General features: G+C 42.2%; 1 protein-coding gene across 4 annotated transcripts in view; it reads right to left on the bottom strand.

Moving 5' to 3' along the window:
- lrmda (leucine rich melanocyte differentiation associated) overlaps positions 1-17,457 on the bottom strand; it is a 1,063,446-nt gene that overhangs the window by 83,508 nt on the left and 962,481 nt on the right. For 2 of the 4 annotated variants that reach the window (XM_059946545.1, XM_059946547.1), the window contains one exon: positions 3,846-3,944. The exons of the other annotated variants lie outside the window; for them this stretch is intronic. In XM_059946545.1, the coding sequence (XP_059802528.1) occupies positions 3,846-3,944 (99 nt within the window). The remainder of the gene's footprint in view (positions 1-3,845; positions 3,945-17,457) is intronic. 4 annotated transcript variants of the gene reach the window in all.

Here is a 17,457-nt window from a genome sequence, read left to right as displayed (position 1 = left end):
AGGGAAGAGAGCTGGCTGGAATCCCTTTTGGCATTCTGAGGTAGACAGGCCAGTGGAGGACAACTAGAGATTATTGTGGACAATCTCTGCCCAAACCAGTTGGGAATTCCAGCTGGGGCTGGAAGAGACAAGACAATGCAGGGTTGTCTCTAGCTCGTGATTCACTCTCTCAGTCTAGTTGTTAGATTGGGGGGTGGAAATCTGAGAAGATGCTGGCTGTGGCTCCCAAAAGAGAACAGAAAAACTACCAAAAATGAGATGAGAACTGTGGTCCTCGATCAGACATGGCGTGCAGCCTGAACATGTTTTGAACCATGAATGGGCGGTTTCACGAGCCAGTGGGAGCTTGGAGAGAGCAATGAAGTGAGCAGCTTTGGAGAACCAGTCCACAACTGCCAGAATGGTAGTGTTTCTGTCTGATGGAGGCAAGCCAGTGATGAAATCCACTGAGAGATGGGATTAGGGTCGGTGAGGCACAGGTAGCAGGGAAAGCAGGATGCTGACAATTCAACAATTACAAAGAACAAAGAATTATACATAAAAAAGAATTATATATTATAAGAGAGACAAAAAACAAACACTGGATGAAATGCCAAAACATCACAGCTGCCATCTTGGGCCTCGCTTGGGAACCACCTACCTAGCTTCCTTGATGACATAATCATGTTATTTTTCTTGTAGAATTATCTGTGTCAAACATGATCATAAGATCAAAGGCAAGAGATTTTAAAAAGGACATCAGGGGAAGCTTCTTCACGCAAGGCTTGGTGTGTAGTTGGAAAGTAGAGGCTGAGGCAGACACACTAGCAAAATTTAAAAGCTATCTAGGTATGTGCAGAGAGAGGAGGAACTTAGGTTCAATCTGGGCAGTTGGGACTAGCTCTCTAGGTAACACAGTTGGCACATCCTTGCTATATGACTCTGACTCTAAATAACAACTGCTGTCTTTTTTGCTTTCATTTATGAAGTGAAGTAGATATCTCTTTGGATGTGATCTCTCGACTATAGCTGAACCAAGTTCTGTGGCACCCTGACACTGGTACATGTAACAGAAGCCGTTGGATAAAGACCAAGATTATGAAGGGTGACTGAATTTCCCTACCATTTCCCGTACTCCATTTTCCTTTGCTTGAAACTCCTTATGAAGTAATCAGCAGGAAAATAGGGAGACATGCCCAAAACGCAAAAAATACTGTGGAAAATGGAATTTCAATCCATTTACAGAAAAATCATGGCAATATTTAGTAGGTGGATCTAGGAAAACCGATATAAAATTAACCGAAGGAATAGGATTATATCTTTGCATTCTAGTCGTGACATCAATGACAGCGTTCTTTAAATAATCTGTTTTAGAGTCATAGAAAAGTACAGCACAGAAACAGGACTTTTGGCCCATCTAATCCATGTTGAAACCATTTAAGCTGCCTACTCCCATCGACCTGCACCAGGACCATAGCTCTCCGTACCTCTACCATCCATGTACCTATCCAAACTTCTTTAAACATTGAAATTGAGCTTGCATGTTCTGGCCGCTCATTCCACACTCTCATGATATAGTGATTTTCAAAGTTTAATGCAAATATATTATCGAAGTACGTACTGTATATGTTACCATATACTGAACTGAGGTTCATTTTTATGGGGGTGTTCATAGAAGAAGCTTCTCCAAGACTTACTCATGAGAGATGAAGATGGGTAAGGCTGGACAACAAGGCTCTTGTGAATCTGTATAGGCCAGTCCCCTGTACAGTGGATACAATGGATTACAGAAACATTGGTGGACTCCAGCCGCAAGGTCATCCATGGCTTATGCTCCACTGGGAGATAACGCTCAAGAAGAAGAATTTATAGTAGAACAGAGAAATACTATGGAATCAATGAGAAGACTACCTACACATAAAGACCAACAAACAACCAATGTACGAAAAAGACAAACTGTGCAAATACAAAATAATAATAACAAATAATTACATAAATAAATGATACTGACAACATTAATCTGCGAACAGATATTCCATAGTTGTTAGTTATTTGTAAAATAGCCAGCACACTCCTTCCCTCTTGAGAACAACAGGAAATTACTGAAGTCCACAAAAGAGCAAAAGGATGTTTTGTTTGACATTACATGCTAAAGTACAGCTCTCCTCCAATTTCAATGTTCCAGTAAGGGGTAGTATGGAAACCTCAAAGCCCAAGTAAAAGCCTACAAAAAGCAGTGGATATAACTCAATCCATCACAGGAAAAGTACCATTGAGCCTATCTACATAAGAAAACAGCTTCATTATCCATTAGCTGTGCGTGCTGCTCACACTTGCAATAAAGAAGGAGATGCAGGAGCCTTTGGTGCCATACAATCAGGTTCAGGAACAGTTAATATCTCTCAGCTATCAGGCTCCTGAACCAGTGTGGATAACTTCACTCATCTCAACACTGAACTGATTCCACAACCTATGGACACACTTTCAGTGTGTATATGTTTGTATGTAGATATTATGTGCTATTTATTTGTATTTGCAGAGTTTGCGTTCTTTTGCAGATTGGTAGTTTGTCAGTCTTTATGTGTCGTTTTTCACTGATTCTGTTGTATTTCTTTATTCTGCTGTGAATGCCCGCAAATGGGTGCCACGGTAGCATAGCAGTTAACATGATGCTATTACATCTTGGGGTGTTCCGGAGTTCAGGATTCAATTCTGGTATCCCCATGGAATGTGTGTGTTTTCCCCAGGAGCTCTGATTTCCTCCCACAGCCCAAAGATGTACTTATTTGGTCATTGCAAATTGTCCCGTGATTAGGTTAGATTTATTTGGGGTTGTAGGGTTGCTGAGGCTGCGTGGCTTAAAGTGTCGGAAGGGCATAGTCCACATTGTATCACTAGGTAATTAAATAAAAGTAAATGAATATCAAGGCAGTATATTGTACGGTGACATATACGTACTACAATAATAAATGTACATGAAACTTTGACTTTGATATTAAACCCCAAAATATCACAATCCCAAATGTTGAAATATTCGAATAACCTGTTAAGACAGGAGTAAGTGTGTCAACACTGTATCAAGGCAGGTTAAAGCACAGCCAGACAAATGGGGTAAGGAATGAGTTTTGTGCTTTACCAATGTAATGCCCTGGTTCACATGGTTCATATTTTTTCTCTGTTATGCTGTTCTGTTCTGTGTACTGTTTCGGTTACTGTTGAAGGTAAGAGATAGGAGAATTGTGTGCCATTCAATTAGGATGGCCGGATTTAGGGGAGGTATCTCCGGTGAGGGACACTAAGGTTGGGCTTGGGGCTTTGTTGGGGGAGAAGAGAGGAGACACCGGAGAGAAGAGGTCATAGGAGTCGACCCGGAGTGGGACTGGGATTCGATGAAGCCCAGGGAGATCGAAGGAGGACTGGTGAAGGAGAAACCAGGAGCTCCAACTTGCGTGCATTAGACTGTTCATTAAAATGGGCCCTTTTCTTTTTTTGCTGTTTCTTTACTAACTCTTTAGTTAAACTGAGAATTATAAAGCTAAATCTTTTAATTGTCTGCAGTGTACTGTTATTTCATGGTACTTATTTGTAACAGGGTAACGAATCATACAGCATCCACACAAACGGGGGTGTGGGGGGGGGGGGGGCTTGCACTTCAATCTCCCATGCTTGGCAGGACCGGAGATAGTCTTCCCTAAACTTACGCAGCCGACGGAACCCAAGTGTTTCACCAACATTCAACTCAATGAACAACAGCAAAACAGACTAACTGCTTATTAAAGCCCCATCTAAAACAGAGGCTGAAATTTAAAGCAAACAGCATTTGGAGACATGACAGCCAAAAAAAGACTACAGAAAAAAATGCTTACATTTTGTTAATAGCAGAAGCACCGGGAGAGAAGCTAGAGATCCCAAAGAGTCTGAGAGGAAGAATAGAAATCTCAGACAGGACGACTGCTGGTGAACTTCTGAAAGATGGAATTAACATGTCAGAAATTTAGCCGATGATGAAAGAGGCCTGTTAATACAGAGTGCACAATACAGCACTTTAAACAAGGAACTGCTGAGTGGTTTTCTTTTTGTTATTTGTAAAGACCTGAATATAATTACCAAACTCACCTGGACTAAGCAGTGTTACAATTCAAACTCACTCAAAACTAGTAAAGCACTTTGAATGTGAACTTAGTCCAGTCCAGGCAGAGGGACTTAACCTGAAACATCAACTTTCCATTTCTCTCCACAGATGCTGCCTGATCTATTGAGTTCCTCCAGTATTTTGTGTGTTGTGTGCAAACTTATGGCATTTTCTTTCTTTACATTGCCTGACTTGTCGACGTTTTATTCTTCATTCTATCAGTTGGTGTAATAAAATTAACACAAAGTTTGATTGAAGGAAAATGTCTCTCACTCACACATTTTTATTGTCCATTCCCTCTCTAACTGTTAAATCAACCATATCCAAGCTCAAGATTTATTTTGTACAAATTATTTAGAAATGAGATCTTCTTCTTCGGTACAGATGTTTGCCCAGCGTGAATGAGATTACTTCTTTATTGAAAATGAATTCAGAGAAAGACTAAACATCCCTTTGAAGTAAATCTAGTTTGATTACAGAACAAGTGTATTCTATTTAACACAGGCTACCAACTTGGTCTCTAATATAACCAATATAAGCCAGCAGCAAATAGAACAATGTGCAACTGGAATTATTTCTAATGTTCTGGAAGTTTAAGAGACAGGCATTTTAATTTGATATAACACACAAAAAATTGAAGGAATTCAGTGGGTCAGGCAGTACCTGTGGAGGGAAATGGATAGCTGACCTTTCATCTGGACGTACAATATTGTTCACAAAATTTTGGAGGAACTCAGCAGTTCATGCAGCATCTATGGAAAGAAATAATGATCCAGTGCTCCGGCTGAGATCCTTCATCAGGACGGAAGGAAGGGCGAAGAAGCACCTTCCTTTCTAGTCCTAATGAAGGGTCTTTGTCTGAAGCGTCCGCCCTTTATTCCTCTCCATAGATGCTGCCTGACCTGCTGAGTTCCTCCAGCATTTTGTGTGTGTTTTACTCTGGGATTTTCTGCATCTGCAGAATCCGTTCAGTTTCCTGTATTGCTCAGATGTTCAGCTCACTTCCTCAACACTGCAGAAAAAAAGAGGGAGGAAGTTGTCCTACATTTTGTTTGGCAAAATGACTCAGATGACGGAAAACTTCAAAGGTATGGACTAAATCTCATGTTCAAGTTGTACTGCAGATATTTATCTGTGTTCAGTACTTGTTGCAATGTTAATAGGCTGTTACATCTTGCAAACCTGAAGTTCCTATCATCTAGAAATATGCTTTCTATTTATTTTCTGCAACTATGATGTATAATTCCTCATCCTTAATAAAAAAAAACTGATTTAGGTTTGTAGCTTAAGTCCCACATTGTGATGGTATTTGTATTCTTCAGCCATCCAATGGCAAGGAGAGCATTACACAAATCTTGTCAGTTCCTACGCTGACAGTGCTCCATTGAACCCCCAGGCAACGTTGCCTGATATTCCGCATAAATTGTCACACCAGGCTTCATAGGGAATGTGGTCTCATTTACAGAAATGGCCCTTGGCAATTTGTTGGGAGATATATTTGCTGGAAGCCCTAAAATGTAACAAAATTTTTCACTATCTGCACTCCTTTCTTATTTGAAGAACACATTTCACTACAGTAATTAGGATCTGAAAGTTGTTTAACCAAATTCCCAGTCTCTCACAAACGGTTTGAAATCAGTCCATGCAAGTTTGACCAAAGGCAGGATACATCATTTCTGCAGAAAGGAGCCTTTGTGACAACTTGACTCCCTTTTGTGTGTGATGTTTCATTGGCTGCAAGGCTGTTGAATACTGTGTTCATTACTGGGCAACTCAACAGGTTCCAGCTTTCCTATGTTGCTGATGTTAGATTTCAGATGTATAATAGCTCATTAATTTGATTGCTATTTTATTTAGTGCCAATACACAAACCAATTTTTAAACCTTTTTTGATATTTCAGTCTTCTTTTAATATTTTTAAAAATATGTTTTCATATATCTCTGTCATTGATGCACAGAATTAGAAAACACCGCACAGGACCGTAAACTCAACTAAGTCCATCATGGAAACTAGCCTCCCCACCATCAAGGACATCTTCAAAAAACAATTCCTGAAAAAAAGCAGCATCCATCATCAAGGACCCTCAGCGTCCACAACATGTCCTGTTCTCATTGCGATAATCAGGGAGGTGGAAAGACATACACTCAATGATGCAGAAACGGCTTCTTTACCTCCACCATCAGATTTCTGAATGGACCATGAACACTACCTCACTTTCTGCACTTTTCTTGCACTACTTATTTATTAATTTTTAAAGTATTTCTTACTGAAACCTACAGTGAATCTTTAAGGTACTGCACTGTACTGTTGCTGAGAAAAAGCAAATTTCATGACATACAGTATGTGTGATAATAAACCTGATTCAGTTCTCACTTATTCCACTAATGATTAAAATTTTTACTGCATTACTGATAATGAAGTTTATTCATTTATAGTAGTGGTGTTATATTTAGCTAGCTATCTTAAATTAAAACTAGGAGGTGTAAATCTTGATTGGTGACCACAAATATTTAGGATGGAAACTGGGATAGAAAGGGGAGCATTACATACAGTCTTATGTATTTCACTTTTCTCAAATGTTCCTGGGCACACTGGAAGTACCACGACAAAACCACATTTCCCCCCCCATTTTTCTCAAGCCTTGAGGCGACCAAAAAGTGTTGGAATATCAGGCAGATGAAATGGCTTGTCATAGCCAAGCCTGCAGGAGTTCATTTCAAAGGGACAATCATTCTGAGGTAATAGATTAATTGGAGGTATTTCACCACACCTGCACTGGGACTGGGGGATTCATATTGTGTGGCTTGTCAGTGACAATTCAGCAAGCCATAATCATGCACATGTAATGATAAGAGACAGCCTCTGAATACCTTAAGTAGCAAATGGCTGCAAGATGAGCTGCTGAAGCCCCCCGTTGGTCTGGGTCGACAATGGAAGGTGTGTCCCAGCTGTTATGTGATACGCAAGCCAGCGTAGCATGATGTGAAGAGCAAGCTGTTGCCCATGTCTCCACACAGCTGATGAATCCAGAACCTGATACAGTTAGGGACCAGTGGCATTGCGGGAGTTGCCAGTCAGCACTGACCTCAATGTAGGACTGCCATAAAGACTTCAGCTCTGGATTTTTCCTTGGGGGTTTACTCCCGAAGCCTTCCCCATGAGTGGGTAGAGCCGCAAGGCAGTGGAGGTTTGAGATCAGACTCTTCCTTCTCCTAGATGAGCTGCCAGCCACGGCTGATGAGCCCCATCTGGCCGAAATGATTGGTTTTATGGCACCAGTAACCCGCCTTGGCCGTCTCCTGTCAGTAGAAACAATTCCACCGTGCTTAATAGCTAAGCCACATGTGGAAGCCAGGAACTGAACTTGGCAGTCAGAGGCTATTTGAGATGCACAGTGGTGTGTAAAAAGAGCAACCTTTCAGTCAGGTCCCCATTCAAGATCTAAAATATCCAGAGTTCTCTGGGTTGGACAAGCAACATCAGGGTTTTGTAAAAAGAACCACCTTTCAATCAGGACTGTGATTAAGATTTAAAAGGCAGAGCTTCACCATAGATTCTCTGAGTTGAGAGCGACCGATCACCAAGAAGGGCTCATTAGAAAGGGCCAATAAAAATAACTCAAGCACAAAGAAAAAAATCCACTCTTTGAGTGGCCATTCTTTTGAGTTTGTCAGTCTTTAGGTTGGGTTTGACTCATTAGGATAAGGTGAGGTCAGGCTTGGGCTAAGTAAAGTATCTGATAAGTTTCTCTCTTTCCCTCTTTGTGTTCTCATTTGTTCATTCCACATCTGTTATGGCAGAGTAGATTAGTGAGAATGGCTCTGGGGCAGTGTTTCGTACTGTGTGTGGGATGCGGGATGTGGGAAGTCTGGGAGATCTCCAGGCTCTCAGATAAACACACCTGCACCAGGTGCACTGAGCTGCAGCTCCTGAGAGAACGCATTAAGAACTGAAGCTGCAGCTCGATGATCATCAATACATGCGGGAGAACGAGGAGGTGGTAGACACCAGCTACAGGGAAATAGTTATCCTTAGATTGCAGGAGACAGGTAACTGGGCGACTGTCAGGAGAAAGAGGGGAGATACACAGGCAGTGCAGAGGCCGTTTCCCTCATTAATAAATGTAAAACCAGATATTATTGAGGGCGGACAACCTCCCAGGGGGAGCCATAGTGACCAGATCTCTGGCACTGAGTCTGGTGCTGTGGCTCAGAAGAGCAGAGAGGAGAAGAGGATTGAGAGGACTGCAGTGCTGATAGGAGATTCCATAGCCAGAGGAATAGAGAAAAGAGATATTGAGGCTGTGATAGAGACACCTGGATGGTAGCCTCCCTTCTTACCAGGATCAGGGATGTCTCCGATTGGGTCCATGGTGTTCTTAAGGCGGAGGGTGAACAGCCAGAAGTTTTAGTACATATTTGTGACAAGACTCCTTGATGAGGCTGACTTGGACCTAAATGCTGGAGTATCTGAGGCGAGGATCGAGATATGGTATTAAACTGGATCATGAATCTGAGCACAAAATAAAAATGAGACAAAGTAGGCTTACGATTGAACATCAAACTTGATTTCAGGTGTTCCTTAAATGCTCAGTCCTTGGTGCCCAAAACATGAAAAAACTGCTCCTTCTCTTCTGCGGTTAACCTTTGTTTTAGCCCGGGCAGAAGCTAACATAACCTCCCTTGCCCTAGTCCATCTCTCCTTGCAACGTCGGACAACATCTGCAGCTGCAGGAACCCCAATCTCGGCGTCCTGCTCAGGGATGAAGGTAGAGAACACCCAAATTAGCATTTGAAAGGAGACATCCCATGTACTGAATGCCGTAAAGTGTTGTGGGCGACCTCTGCCCACATCAAATAGCCTCCCTACTCATTCGGTTTTTCAGAGGCCAGGCATCTGAGGGTACATTCCATGTCTTGATCCACTCACTTTGTCTGGCCATTGGACCCAGAGGAAAGACTTGCTGTTGCCCCATTCAGTTTGCAAAATACTCTCTAGAAATGTGATGTGAACTGTGGACCGCAATCCAACATAATATTCACCAGAGAACATATTGACAGACCTCCCTTACCATTCCAGTCTACAGATATCTTCTCTTAATGAACTTGAAGGTCCTGGTGATACCTAGGTGAGATGTCAGTCTTGATGCATGTCCCCACTGAAGAACCTCAGACTGGATAGGACTAGGAAAACCAGCTGACCTGGTGGGCCATTCTAATGAATCTCCTCTTCCACCTGGGCTTGCAAACAAGCGTGTCGGTCCCCCAGTGATTAGACACTATCACCTTGGCTAGAACAAATGCTGATTTTCCAATTTCGATTCATCGATCTGATGGGACATGGCATCTGGTTCTGGTTCTTCAACTCACGTCGATAGGTCAGGATGAGATTAAGATGGTTAAAGGAAAGAGACCACTTGGCCTCCTGAATATTAGCAAGGCTCGTATGAATCCGTCCATGCGATAAAAGGGTTCGTGCCCTCCTCGAGCCAGTGACACCGTTCCTCCAGAGCCAACTTGAGCATGGGCAGCTCTTTATTCCCAATGTCATAATTCATCTCTGCTGGGGATAGTAACCTGGAAAAAAAATCGCACACAGATGCAGTTTATTGTCTGAAGGTGTCTATTGAGACAACACTACACCCACTCTGATGTCTGAGGATCCACTTCCATGAAGAAGGGAAGATACGGGTTAGGTGTCATGAAATGGGAGCTATCATGAGCCACTGTTTGAGCTCTGTGAAAGCAGCCTTTGCATCTGAGCCCAAACGAAAGGGCCCAGCGACCTCCTGGTTAGAGCTGTCAGTGAGCTGAAGTTCCTGATAAACTTTCGATAAAAGTTGTCAAATCCCAGGAATCACTGGACCTGGTTCACAGTACATGGTAGTGGCCAATCTCCAAATGTCTGCGTCTAACTAGGATCCATCTTGAGAGTGCCATTAGAGATGATGAAGCCCAAAAAAGTAGTGGTTATGTGAAATTCAGACTTCTCCAGCTTTATGTAAAGTCCAGGAAGGCTCTTAAGGATATCTCTGATGTGAGTGACGTGCTTCTCCATGGGCTTCAACAGAATTAGGATGCTTTCCAATTAGATGAAGGCATACTTATGGAGAGCATCCTGGAGCATGTCATTTATAAAGGCCTGGAAAACTGCTGGCTTGTTCACAAGGCTGAAAGGCATGACCAGGTACTCACTGTGCCTTGTTGGTGTATTGAATGCCATCTTCCACTTATCAGCCTCCTATGTGCGAATCAGGTTGTACGCAGTCTGCAAGCCCAGCTTTGAGAGTACTCTTGCCCCTTGGAGAACCTCGAAAGCAGTGTTCATGAGTGGAAGAGGGTGAAGATTCGTGACCATTATGCGATTCAGCCCTCTATAATCAATGCAAGGCCGCAGACTCCCATCCTTCTTCAGTACGAAGAAGAAGCCAGCACTGGCTGGAGATGTGGAGGGCCAAATGAATCCCAGGGCAAGTGTCTCCTTAATATACTCCTTCATAGCACTTCTCTTGGGGCCTGACAGCTTGTACAATCGACCCTGTAGAGGACACATAGCTGGCAGTAGATATGTTGCACAGTCGTAGGGTCGAAGTGGTGGGAGAGTTGAAACATTTCCCTTACTGAAGACCTCTTCCATATCCTTGTAGATGGAAGGGATCTCGACCAGCTTGGGTGCTACATGAACCCACAAACCTTCCTCTGAGGATGACTTCTGAGACTCTGGCAGTTGTGGAGGTCCACAAAGAATCATCAGTGAAAACAAAAACCAAATCACAGGTGGGTTTCCGAAAGGCCCCAGGTTACCGAGTAGAAATTTGTCCACTTGTTGGCTGCCTGTCTCAACATTCTGGGGTTTAGAACACCAAGCTAAAAACAAATCCATGTACAAAGGCTGGACCCAGCAGACCACAGATGGGTTTGTGCTGAGACAGCCAAGGATACCTGAGGATCAGAGTTATGAATGGAGGATCAGTAATGTAGAAACTAATGTCTTCTATATGATCCACTATCTTTACCTGCAACACAACAATCTGTTGCTGCATCTACCCGGAATCTTGTGGGCGGCTGTCCAAGACAGTTGCAGACAAGGACTGACCCAACTCTGGCAGTGGTACGTTGATCCAATGGGCAGTCCTGAGCCCAGGAAATTTCCCACTGCCCCATGCCCAAAACAGCATTCAACTCTCGTCGGTTCATATCCCAGGAGATCTCTGCCCTTGGCATGACACTAAAATCTGTGAGTGGCTGCTACAGTCCTCCCAACACCAGGCCGTCTGAACAGTTCTCCCGACATTGGTGGCTTCAGACAATCGGCCCACAGGCGATCTGCTTCCCTGCTGCGATGGCGGCAACCTCAACTCTGACTTCTGCAGTCCGAAGGGAACTGGGATGGCTGCAGCTCAAAGACTAATGAGCACTGGATGAGGAAGCTGTGGCAAGAACCCAGCTCACTATCGAATCTCTCCGGGGTTGGAAGATTGACTGTCTCTGCAGAGTGACCCACAGCTTCACCCAAGTGGCTTACAGCTGGCGAATGGCTGCGATACCCCGCTGAGTCCATGTTAACTCGATCGTACTGTGAAGTGAGTCCCTGACGAGGATGATTTGGACTCAAATGCTGGTGTGTCTGAAGCAAGGATCAAGACATGGTTTCAAACCGTATCAAGAATCTATGCACAAAACAAACACTAGACAAAATCACGAGTAGGTTTAAGATTGAGCACCAAACTTCAGTTCAGATGTTCCTTAAATGCTTAGTCCTTGGCATCCAAAACTTGATTGTCAATTAATAGGACTGTTCTGAATCTTTAAAGGGGCCACACCAGCTATACATACTCTGGGGAGTTAGAGAGTCAAAACCTCGGAAGCTGGTGTGGGTGAGTGCATGTTAGAACACATATTGGCACCAATGACATAGTCAGACAAGGTGAGATGCTCCTGAGGAGAAATTTGAGGGAGCTAGGTAGAAAGCTGAAAAGCAGGACCTCCAGGGTAGTAATCTGTGGATTGCTGCCTGTGCCACGTGCAAGTGAGGGTACGAATAGGATGATTTGGTAAGTGAACGTGGGGCTGAGAAACTGGTGCAGGGGGCAGGGGTTCAGATTGATGGATCACTGGGATCTCTTCTGGAATGGTACGACCTGCACAAAAGGGGCAGCTTACACCTGAATCCGAGGGGGTCCAATATCCTTGTGGGCAGGTTGGCTGGAGTTGTTTAGTATAGTTTAATCTAATTTGGCAGGGAGATGTGACCCAGAGCTATAGTGCTGAGAATGAGGTAAGTACAAACAGAGTCTCCCAGCATTGAAAAGCTGACGATAGGGCAAGATTGCAGGCAACAGGATGAGTTGCAATGTAAAAGGTGGACAGAATTGAAATGAGTGAATACAGGACTGAAGGTGTTACAGAATAAGGTAGATGAACTTGTAGCACAGCTACAGATTGGCAGGTATGATGTTGTAGGCATCACTGAATCGTGGCTGAAAGAAGATTAGAGCTGGGAGCTTGAATGTCCAAGGATACACATTGTATCAAAAGGGCAGGCAGGAAAGCTGAGAGGGCGGCAATGATCTGTCGGTAAAAAATGAAATCAAATCAATGGGAAGAGCTGAAAAAGTGTTGGAACATGTTGAATCATTGTGGATCGAGCTAAGGAAGTGCACAGATAAAACCCCGATGGGAGCTGTATATAGGCCAACAAACACATGAAGTCTACAAATTACAATGGGAAATAGAAAAAGCGTCCCAAAAGAACAATGTGCAATAGTCATGGGGGATTTCAACATGCAGGTAGGTTGGGAAAATTAGGTTGGTGCTGGATCCCAAGATGGGGAGTTTCTAAAATGTCCACAGGATGGCTTTTTAGTGCAACTCATGGTTGAGCCCACGAGAGGATCAGCAAATCTGGATTGGCTGTTGTGCACTGAACCGGAATTGGTTAGAGAGTTTAAGATAAAAGAACCTTTAGGGGAAAATGATCATAATATGATTGAATTCAGCCTGAAATTTGTGAAGGATAAGTTAAAATCAGTATCAAAGTGGATGGTAGAGTAAAGGGAATTGCAGAGGCACGAGAGAGGAGTTGACCAGAATTGATTGGAAAAGAACACTGGCAGGGAAAACGGCAGAGCAGCAATAGCTTGAAGCATTCTAAAGGTAAGATGACATAACCGTGGCTAACAGAAGACAAAACCAACATAAAAGCCAAAGAGAGGGCATATAATAGAGCAAAAATTAGTGGGAAGTTAGAGGATTGGGAAGCTTTTAAAAGCCAACAAAAGGCAACGGAAAAAGTCATTAAGAAGGTAAGGATGATATACGAAAGGAAGCTAGCCAATAATATTAAAGAGGATACTAAAACTTCCTCAGATTAAAAAAAAAGCATAAAAGAGGTGAGTGTTGATATCAGACCACTGGAAAACGATGCTGGAGAGATAGTAGTTGAGGACATTGAAATGGTGGTTAAACTGAATAAGTATTATACCTCAGTCTTCACTGTGGAAGGCATTAGCAGTGTGGAGGAAGTTCCAGGTATCAGGGGTCATGATGTCTGAAGTTTTAGGAAGCCCATCCGAGAGATACCATCTCTGATAAAGTAGCCAGTAAGCTAGACTGCATGAAGCTGAAGAAATTCTTTCCAAGGTTGAGTAAAGTCTGTGGGCAATGCCAGTGGTCCCAGTAGGCAAGAAGGATGGGTCTGTCAGGATTTGTGGTGAACAACCCAGTACTGAAAGTAGATCAATACCCTCTGACCAGGATACAGAATATGACTGCAAACCTTTCTAGAGGGAAACACTTCAGTAAAGTGGACTTACAGTATATATATATATATATATATATATAATGACTCGAGTGTAATACAGTGCATATTGATTATGCATACAGTTACTGTTCTATAGATTTTCTAAGTATGCCCTCATGAAAAAGAATCTCAGGGTTTTATGTGGCGACATGTACTGTATGTACTCTGATAATAAATTTTACTTATTACTTATTTTACTTATTTGAGTTGCATTCTATATTGAACTGCAGTTTATAGTTAAGCAGGAAGGAGTGCTGTGTATTTCATATTTCTGTAAATGGTTTGATTAAGCATTCTTTGTTGTTTAAAATAATCATTACAGGTCATATGTAAGAACTATGTGAATGGCATACAGCATTACACCACCGTATCATATGTGAGCACCTCACCAAAGTAAATACGAAGTACATACATTTATCCCCAGGCTCCCCATGTTTTTAACTCAATTCAAAAAAAGTTGTTGAGGTTGGAAATCTGAAGAAAGCACACAAAAAATCTGGAGATACACAATAGGTCAGGCAATACCCATGAGAAGAAAATCTGGCATTACAAAACATAACAATGGGCAGATGGATGATAGAGAAATGGAGGGTCACATTGGAGGGAAGGGTTAGATTGATCTCCGAGTCAGTTAAAAGGTTGGCACAGGATCATGGGCAGTAGGGGCTGTACTATGCTCTGATGCTCTATGCTCTATTGCCGTTGCCGCACAGCTGGGATTTTATTTTGTATAAAGTGCCGTGTAAAAATTTCCTGCTCAGAGCAATGGTTGGCCTGCACAGCTGTAAAAATTTAGAGGGAACGTTAGTGCTCAGTCTAACTCTATAAAGGACGCAGGGAGGGGAGGAGATTTTGATTTTGAGGTCTATTTTGTAAGAGTACAAGTTCAAGGGGCACAGCAGCTTTCCAAGTGTCGATTAGGGGTATATCTTCTCCAGACCACTTCTACAACTGAAAGGTGTAAACATGCGTAACTTGCTCCTTAACCTCTGGTCACAATATGAGGGCAAGTCAGCTATTCAATCCTGTTGAAGGACAGTCAGTTATAAAGAAAGGTCATCAACCTTTGATTCTCTCCTCATGGATATTGCTTGACCTATTTGCGCATCTCCAGAATTTTTTGCTTTTTCTTTAGATTTCCAACATCCACAACTTCTTTTTTTCTTTTCAAAGAATGGTGTGATCTTAGTTTGACTTTTGATGCTGCAGCAAAGGATACTTCACAGATGCTTTCACATATGCCATCAACACACAGGCTAGTCCACCAAGGGAATAAGGAAAAGATTATTAACTACTGAAATCAAAGGAAGTGTAAAAATGTTTTACAAGTATATAAAGAGCAAGAACATTGAATACAAACAGCAAGAGACCCTTTAGCTCACAATGTCTGTGTTGAACATTTAAACTGTATGGTCCAATTCCTCAATTCCTGGCCTGTTCACCCCTTTGTCCAAATGTTAAATGTTGTCTGCTTCCATCATTTCAGACTTTAATGTTTTGTGGCTGTCCTCATAACAGAGATTGATAGTGTTATGCATGCACAGAGCAAGAATGACATCGGAGTAGCGTGATTAAACTCTTTTACTGAGTTGTGATAGTGACCATACACGCTGGGCAACTTACAGTGTGGGAGCAATGAATGGAGCCCACCAAGACTAGAGCATGACCGCTCGAAAGCCTGTGCCCAAAAAGAGAGAGCCCTCCGTGTATGGGATGCCCAGCTGATTCACCACACTCTCAATCAGCTGCACGTGTACGTGGTACATTCTCACAGTCATTCTCATATGGTATAAAGTCCTATAGATAGGAAGAATGCACACAGTCTTTTCCTGGTGTTGGGGAATCAGGAACTTGAGGATAAATGTTTAGGGTGAGATGGGAGAGACTTAACAGGAAGTTCAAAGGCATGTTTTCACACAGAGGGTAGTCGACATATGGAAAGAGCTGCCAGTGGAAGTGATTGAGGCAGGTGTATCAACAACAGTTGAAAGGAACATGGACCAGATAGGAAAGACTTAGATAACTATGAGTCAAATGTGGGCAAATGGAACTACCTTAGATGGAAATCCTATTCAGTATCATCAGTCAGGCTGAATGGTCTGTTCTGTGCTGTATGACTCTATGGTTCACAGCCTATGGCTGCCATGCTTGAGTGACAGGAGGCTAAACCAATCACATGTGGTCTAGTGGGGTTGCCATGTCATCCCTTTGTCTTCTGAGAAGTAGGAGGAAATTTCGAACTGCAGTCTGTAATCAAATTAGTGAAGGGATCGGGAAAGGAGTTAGATAAAGGATGCATTTGAAATCTGATTCCATTAAAAGGAAAATAATAGTTTCAATGCATGTCACCCTTGTAATGCTGAACATCAGAGATAATAAAGACACAAGAGATTCTACAGATGCTGGAAATTCAGAGCAACACACACAAAATGCTGGTGGAACTCAGCAGGGCAGGCAGCATCAATGGATGGAAGTAAACAGTAGACGCTTCGGGCTGGGTATCTGTTCATTTCCCTCAATGCTGCTCGACCTGCTGACTTCTTACAGCATTTTTTTGGTTTGTTGAGAGAATAATAAAGCATGTAATCTGATGGACAACATAGAGTTTAATGCCACAAGGAATTTTCAGTAACAGATGATTTAAGTGGATGCTCACACTATACACAAGTGAGCAATGCCTTAAAAATATTAAACTTTAGTTATCACTTTTACAAATTGTATTGGAGATTATTACAGTGCAAGTATCCCGCTGCAATCAAATAAGTGTGATCTCAAGAATTAATGCTATTAAAGTATAGGCAGCCACTATGAACTAGGTGTGAGTGAACCTGACACAAGGGAGATGAATGACTATGAAAATCCATTAACCTATAAACTAACATAGGTTCCATTTCACAAGCTCAAATAACACGGATGTAGAATCAATAAAGCAGCAGGTATCCGTGCCTCCTCGTTTCCTCTATTTCTTATTTTGTAGACAAGTATTAATTTTCAGGTACTAGGTCATCACATAAAAGATATGTAAAGCACAAAATATTGGAAGATTATTTGCATTCTCAGAAAAAAAATGGAAAAACTGAAAGTGCTCCCATTCCGTCAAAAAGACACAATTAGAAGACAAGCATTGATTACAGACACAAATTATAAATGATAGAAAATGTTTCAAGAACCAGTTTGAAAGCAGGTCATTTGAAATGAGAAAATAACACACACAGATGCAGATGTCTCTGCTTTGAATTTTGCCCTTGAGTTTCAGAAAGTGGAACATGCCCTTTCAATCAGCAAAAGAGACAATTAATTCACAGTATTATCTGGAGAATATAAAAAAAAACATAATTGCCACATTATGGGATTCCAAGAAAAATATGTCAAAGGATGGAACAAGAGTTTAATTATGGAAAATGATTAAGATAGAGGTGGTTTATTATTAAATGCTGTGATAAATGACAACTGGATGAGGGTACATTCTGAGGTGTCCTCGCAGCGTAATCCCACACCTCAGCAATACTGAACTGTTCATCTAAAAACCTCACACTTGTGTTGT

The sequence above is a fragment of the Hypanus sabinus genome, chromosome 21, assembly GCF_030144855.1.
Source record: "Hypanus sabinus isolate sHypSab1 chromosome 21, sHypSab1.hap1, whole genome shotgun sequence".
Taxonomy (NCBI): domain Eukaryota; kingdom Metazoa; phylum Chordata; class Chondrichthyes; order Myliobatiformes; family Dasyatidae; genus Hypanus; species Hypanus sabinus.
Note: the sequence above shows the minus strand (reverse complement) of the source record. Positions and strands in the feature narration are given on the sequence as shown.